This window comes from Girardinichthys multiradiatus, chromosome 9 (assembly GCF_021462225.1).
Source record: "Girardinichthys multiradiatus isolate DD_20200921_A chromosome 9, DD_fGirMul_XY1, whole genome shotgun sequence".
Classification (NCBI taxonomy): Eukaryota; Metazoa; Chordata; class Actinopteri; order Cyprinodontiformes; family Goodeidae; genus Girardinichthys; species Girardinichthys multiradiatus.
The window spans coordinates 17,010,019-17,017,341 of record NC_061802.1 but is presented as its reverse complement, the minus strand read 5'-3'; the positions used below and the strand labels follow the sequence as shown (position 1 = coordinate 17,017,341).

At 40.2% G+C, this 7,323-nt stretch overlaps 1 protein-coding gene across 3 annotated transcripts; it reads left to right on the top strand.

Annotated features, from left to right (window-relative positions):
• The first annotated feature begins 568 nt into the window (after positions 1–568).
• si:ch211-191a24.4 (uncharacterized protein LOC100150331 homolog) lies at positions 569–6,190 on the top strand. Of its 3 annotated transcripts, none has more exons than XM_047374129.1 (4): positions 569–809; positions 2,119–2,203; positions 3,311–3,429; positions 4,674–6,190. In XM_047374129.1, exons 2-4 carry the CDS (start codon positions 2,121–2,123, stop codon positions 5,330–5,332), a joined length of 861 nt encoding a protein of 286 aa, XP_047230085.1. In that variant the 5' UTR covers positions 569–809; positions 2,119–2,120; the 3' UTR covers positions 5,333–6,190. The 3 variants fall into 3 exon arrangements, with proteins under 3 accessions (XP_047230085.1, XP_047230086.1, XP_047230084.1); XM_047374130.1 differs by having other exon boundaries at positions 569–869; XM_047374128.1 differs by having other exon boundaries at positions 573–921.
• Positions 6,191–7,323: the final 1,133 nt, after the last annotated feature.

The following is a 7,323-nucleotide window of genomic DNA, read 5'->3' as shown; positions in this document are numbered from 1 at the left end:
GACTATCGGTCGGACTCTCCTCTCCAATACCCGGCGTAGGCCTTACCAGGGAGGCTGAGGAGTGTGATCCCCCTGTAGTTAGAACACACCCTCCGGTCTCCCTTCTTATGAAGGGGGACCACCACCCCAGTCTGCCAGTCCAGAGACACTGTCCCCAACCGCCACCCAATGTTGAAGAGGCCCGTCAACCATGACAGAAATACACCCGCTACCAAAATAAAAGTGTAAGAGCATTAAACAAGACATGAAACAGTTCAGAATTTAAGATGAAACATGTTAAAAGTCACTCATTCACCATAGTATTAGTAAAGCACAACAATCAGCACAATCCTTTTGCCTTTTGTGATGTCATCGATCAAAACATACAGCGCAGAATTTACTTTTTTTGTGTGTTTTTTAAACTTTGTATTTTGTGAATTTCAGCACTTGAAATTCACAGCTAATTACCCAGTTGTGTTTTTATTGTCAATTTACATGTATTAATGAAAAAAACTAACACTGCATAGTATCTTTAAGATGGCTACGACGGAGGCGGAGCAGTGGAAGAGCACCGAAGGCCTCTTCATCACATAAACAACAAGATGGCTGAGAGACAGTGCTGTTGCTGTTCAAAGGGCAGCTCCTCTTTAAATCAGAGGAAAACAGAGGCTTCTTTTGGCTTCACGACAGAGACTGACGGCACCAAACAAAGCAGCTGATTCATCAAACGTTCAGAACTTCATCCAGGAGCGTCTCTGTGGTGAAGCTCCAGCTGAAACCAGCCTTATCTGATCACCTGCTGGGTCCTCCTCTTCCTCCTCCTCTTCCAGGTTAGGGTGGAGCTGTCTCTACGTGAAACTCTTGACAGCATACAGCAGGTGGATAAAGGAGTAAGAAATGACTTTATAGTTGCACTTAAGACCATAATCCATCAACCTCACAGTAAGTAAAACTTGGACAAATCAAAGTTAGTCAGGGCGGTTCGCTAAACGTTTTAAACTACGCTGAAAGTATCGTAAAAACGTAACACGTTATTTAATTTGACTATAGTACGATTTCTACATTAAAATAGTGTTTTATTGTCGATTATAAGATTAGTTTGGACAGTTGTGTTTAGTTACTATGTTTACCTCTAAATATTCTCTTAAATACCTAAACTGTCTTTACCTTTTTAAATGACGCTGAAGTTCGCCTCCGATTCGGTGCGTCTGTAAAGGGCTTTTCCAGCTTTTCACGAAAACTCATCTTAAAGCCTTTTTAAGCTTTTGTTTTTAGAATAAAGGCTTCACAAATCACAAACTGAGTTCTTGTTGTTCTTAGATCAGTACAGAAACATTCAGTCCAGCTTTGGCCAGTCTAAATAATGCAGTTTTTGTGATAGACTCTCTCTAAATTGATTTAATACTGCAACAACACTGCAATTATTAGCCTATTTTATATTTTTTATAGAATAAATAGTTGATTAAAAATTCACAAACCCAGTCCAGGTTTGTCCAGTTAAAGTGCTGAGGGTTTCAAGTGTAGAATATTTCAGTCCAGTTTTGACAAGTCTAAGCTTTTTAAGAAGAATTTCTTTGTGTTTGTGTTTTCCCTCATAGTATAATAGTTCAGCAAATCACAAACTATTTCTTTCATTATTTCCTCAGAATAAAAGACAACTGCCATGCAAACTTGCCTGGATAAACGGGTAACGACGATGCATGGATTGTTGTAACAAAGTAGAACTATATAATACATTTAGTATTTATTCGTATTTACAGATAAGTGTAAAGTAATTCAGTCCATATCTGTACAGTCCAAGTACCGACGTCTTTAAGGAAGACCCAATTTTAGGTAGTCCTAATCCCTAAAACAGCATAAAAATTGTCCTATTAAGAGATAAAGTAAAAGAGTCACACATCACAGGCTGTGTTGTTAAGAAGTTATAATCCTTTTTGACCCGTTCAGTCCTCCCAGGAGCTACAAATCAGATACGAGCTTCCATGTGATTTACGTCCACCTCGACTTGGTTCCGTGTCGAAAAACAACAACATATTTAAATGTATAAAAAAAAAAACAAGATCATTTCCTAACGTGAATTCAACACAACGAAGCGTCACTTTTTCCAGTATTATCTGTCTTTTCTGTGTGACTCGACAGGTATGAGTCAACCGCCCCGCTCCAACCGGGGACGCCGGGAGAGGAACGGAGAGCAGCGGGATGACAGGTGGTCCTCTCCGGACAGGTGGGGACACTCTTAGGAAAAACTACATGTAAAAAAAATATACAGAAAACATGGTCGATAGTATACTATTTAAGAAACGGAAATGGAAAGAAAAACTCACCAAATTCCTGGAAATAGTAGGCTGGGCTTTTACTTCGAAAGGACTACATCCTGAATTCCTAGTGACGTGTTTACCAGAGCTTTGCTCTGTTGTCACTGACACCTTACTACCTGTTTACCTTCTAAAACCTTTTAACAAACACCCCATTAGCAACATTGAGGATTTTAGATACATTATAGTATGAAATTATAAATTTTTATCCCGAACAGTTTAATCAGGTAATTTGATTCATTTGATTATTGCAACATAAATTGTTGTAGAAATCAAATTCATGCAAACAAGTAATGTTTTCTAGGGGAAAAAAATTCCCTGTTTTGTCAAACAATATTTAGAGGTTCAATTGATTTTATTGCTTTGCTCAGTAGAAATATATATATACTATATATATTTTTTTAAGTGAATATACATGACTTAAAAAAAAAAACAGCAAAGCGAAGTCCTTATCCATGAAGATATGTTGGACATAAGGAGGTGCTGTCTAAAAGGATAAGGTGATGGTTCAGTTTCTGCTATATAAGTCATAATCTGCATTACAGAGGATGGTTCCAGTACAAATATATTCAAGACGTAAGATGTAATAAAATAAAACAAGAAAAAACCAATTTTAAAATGTCAGAGTAAAGTTGTGTTAATCACTTCAACATGTCTCTAGCTTTAAATTTAGTTAAGGCAAATAGGAAAATCTTCCTTCATATATTCATTCCTCTTCTATATCGCTTGTTCCAGTGGGTAATGGGGGAGCTGGTGCCTATCTCCAGCAGTCTGCGGGAGAGGGGTGGGATACACCCTGGACAGGGTGACATACAGGACAAACAACCATGCACACACTCATTCACATCTAAGGGCAATGGGAGGAAGCCGGAGTACCCGGTGCAAAACTCCATAAAGAAAGACTCCCGACTGGGAGTCGAACACAGGACCTTCTTGCTGCTTCAAAGAATTCAAATGAAAGTTTCAGTGGGTAAGGGAAAGTCATTTGTGTTGTGTATTTCTGTCATGTGTTCCAGCTCCTCCTCTCGACCCCCTTATTACCCCCGAGAAGCCGACCGTCCTCCCAGGCATCAGCGGGACATGCGCCAGGAGGAGCACCATGACTCCAGATGTACCAACATCTGCTCCAGGAGAGGTATGCTGGCTCTCAGATGAAACGTGTGGGCCGAATAAACCAAAAGCTGCTTTGAAGGGAGCTGCAACGTCAGGGGGCGGACTTTGGTTTCACCGAACATCATTGCTTCTTTCTCTGAAGGCCAGTCCAACCGGTTTTCTGCTGTTTGCCGCTCTCTGTTCTCAGTTTCAGCAGTGGAAGGTTGTCTTCTGATGACTTTAAACTTGTACTCCAAAGAGCTGATTCTGCGAAGACTTCGATTTTTCTCTTTTTTTCAGCTTTTCATCGTGAAAGCTGATTTACAGTGCTGTGATTTTATTTTTTTTTTATTTTTTTTTCAAAATAACCTAAAGTAAACACACAAAGCAGTCAAATGACAACTTCATTTAATTAAAAGAAACTTATTCAGACCAAACTGAATACCCTATAACCGTTACAAAAAGCGGTTAAACAAATTTTAGCAGCAATGAGGATTTTTAATAGCTGGTAGGGAGTCTTTTTTTAAATCAACTTAAAGTAATTCCGACCCACTCTTCATTGCAGAATTGTTTTAGTACAGCCACATTGAAGGATTTTGAGCTCAAACTTTGATCTTTCTTCAGTTTGCTTTTAATCAGATTTAGTTACATCTAACTCAGATCAAACTAGTTTTAAATGAAGAAAAAATGTTGTTTTCAGGAGGTAAATTACTACCATCAGTTTTTCCTACAATTAAAACAGCAAATGGGGCTGAAATTGAGATGATCAATTCTTCCAGGTACCTTGGTGTGATCGTTTCATGGAGCACATTAACAATTTCGTGTCTATATTAAAGATGGGTTTCTTTTACAGATACAAGGCCTGTTTCTCTCATCAAATCCAACATTAATCTCAGCAACATTCCTTCCTGTTCTGGATTATAGAGACTTGTTTATGAATTCATCTGAGCTTGTGATGAGACATATGGTTTTTTTAAAGGGACCTGAATCTTCACAATCCGTTCACTTCAAAGAGCCGTTCAAAAGATCCGATTTTGAAAATGTACATATTTTGAAGAACAATCCTTTTTATCCCTAAACTTTGACTAGGCCACTCTAATTTTGTTTTTGTTGACTCATTCAAAGGTGAAGTTGCTGGTGCTTGGGATCATTGTCTTACTGCATAACCTGAGGGCACTTGAGCTTAAGGCTCAGTTTCTTTAAACCTAAATGTGTTTTACTATAATGATCTGATTATTAGAAATGAAAACTGTAGTAAGTTTCCCTCCTCTTTCTTGTCCTGTCTAGGCATCGTGCTGATCTGCTCCGTCCTGACCAACGCCCTGGTCCTAATCTGCGTGGTCGCAGCTCAGGTGGTTATGTCAGGCATGTCTGCAATGGGCGGCATGAGCAGTTTCGACATCAACTCCAACTTCAACCTGCAGGGCACCGAGCTGCAGCAGGTAAGAGAGCTGGACATGCAGTATAGCCAGATGAGGTCGCCCGGTATCTACTGCGGTGTTGCCTTCACCCTGACCTTTGGAGTCGTCTCACTGCTGTTTGTGGTCGCCGGGAACAAGCCCGCTTATCGCATGTCTCAGAAGCTTCTGGTGGGGGCGTTGGCGTTCCAGGCGGTGGGTGCCGTGGTCTACGTGGTGGCCGTTGGCCTCTACCTGCACTTCGTCATCAAGGTCAACTCCACGGATGTGTGCAAGCGTCGCGAGATACTGTACAGACGGAACGGCTACACCTGGATGAACTGCGACGTGAGCGGGGGTGATGCAGCCGTGGCGCTGTTCGGGCTCATCACAGCCATCCTGTATGCTGCTGGCACCGGGCTTACGGTTCAGACATTCAGAGGACTGAAGCGCTACCTGGAGGAGAAGAGGCGGCGGGATGCAGAGAAACGGCAAAGCGGGGGTACCAATCAGAGTGCCCCGCTAAGGGCCGAGACAACTTCTGTGTGAAGCAAACCGAGCAGGTGCTAAACCTGCTTGGTTTGGATCAGTTTGCTTTTTTGGCTCAGGAGCTGCTCCAAAGAAAGGAGGGTCCACTAAAAATGAGACCTGAAACAGATTTTAAAACAAATTAACTCCTGACATGGATGCAGACAATGTTTACAGTAAAGCGACTGGCTGTAGTTCTTCACATTGCTGAGATTCAGCCCAACACTGATCATAGTTGCATCTGACACCTTTATCGTGGACGGAATCCAGTCCTTTAAGACAAATGTCTAAGTTTAAGATTATACACCAGCAGAGATTTTAACTGTAGGCCGTCAACTTCCTTTTTTTTTCACGAGAGAATACAGAACAATGGGTGTAATGCAGAAGCTACGAGCCACATAATTTATATCAAAATTTAAAAATATGCAGGAATCAGGCCTAAAGGGAAATGGGACCTTGAACAAAGAATGTTTAAAACACTTAAACTGTGACTAAATTTTACTTTTGCTGCCCTTTGGACTCGTTGCCACTTTAAGCCTTTAGTCACCGATGAAGCTCAGGATGTAGTGTGGTTGAGTTTTTATATTCTGTACAGAAACTCCAGTAACTAAATCATGTTACTTATACTTTTATGTGTTTCTCAGTGGTTTCTGTAAGTGAAATTGTTGTAATTATGGTGTTTGACACTTTTTTAAAACTTTACAGTAACTAAGCAGGATCATTGCAATCAAATGAGAAATATTCTTGTTTTTAATGTTGGATGCCAGTAACAAATGTTTTTTTTTTTTTTTATTAATTCATGTTTATACTTTTATATCCGCAGTTTGTCTTTATAATGAAACTTTTTATTTGCTGAAATTAAAACCGACTTGATTTAAAGGCTGTTTTGTGACGCTTACTGTAATCACTGCACCTGTAGGTGGCGTCATGACTACCACACACAGGACATGATGGTGAAATAACTGTTTAGGGAAGGCTTGATTACAAACAAAATTTTAGAAAACAAAGCAGCGATTGTCACTGCAGAAAAAAAGCCCAGATATGGTGCCTTGCGAAGGTATTCATAGCCCTCGAATCTTACACATTACAACATTGTAAATTTACAAATAAAAAGCTAAAAATTGTGGGGTGACACCAATTTAATAGACCACCTTTGAGAAGTTTAATCTCAGTATAAACCCAGATGCTCTGTGAAGGCCTCTGTAGATTTGAAGACCAAGGACCACAGCAGGCCAGGGATAAAGTTGTGGAGACGCTTCGAACATCATACAGCACTCTGTTCATTCATCATCTGAAAATGGAAATAGTATGCAAATTTAAGACATGATCAACTTAAACTGACAGGCCAGACAAGGAGATCATTAAGTGAAGCAGCCAAGAGGCCCCATGGTAAGTGTGGAGGAGTTGCAGAGATCAATAGCTCAGGTGGAAAAACACGTGTGCCTCACAGATCTGGGCCTGTAATTACAAAGGTTATCAGAGTCCTCTGAAGAGTGATTCACTTCACTGCTGAGAGCCGCTCTGAGTGACAGAACTTCCTGTCATAGTGAGGAGGTGTGGTTGACCCCGTTGCTAGGGGTGATGCCGTCTTCCAAGAGCTGTGATTGTTTGTTAAAAGTAACGAAAAACAAATGTGCTCCTAGTAATCAATGGAGAGAAATTAACCGATGATAGAATTTAGACTGGATTACAAAATGTGTAAATCATGATAAAACCTAGCGAGAATTAATTGTCACAGCTTTAACATGTTTGAACGTAGCTTATTTACATACTCATTATTTTGATTAGCTTATTATTGAACTGGACAGAGGAGCAGAGCTTGCAGGTGGAGGGGAAGAGAGGAGTGTTGAAAGGTAGATTTGGTCCTGGGATCACGGTGCGACCAAACAGGCGTTCCCAAGCAGATCAATGTTTCGTTCCCTTTGCTTTCAGCACCAACTGTATATATATTTATTCCAAACATTTTATATTTAAAAAAAATATTCTGTACTATATTGTTTGTAATTTTGTTC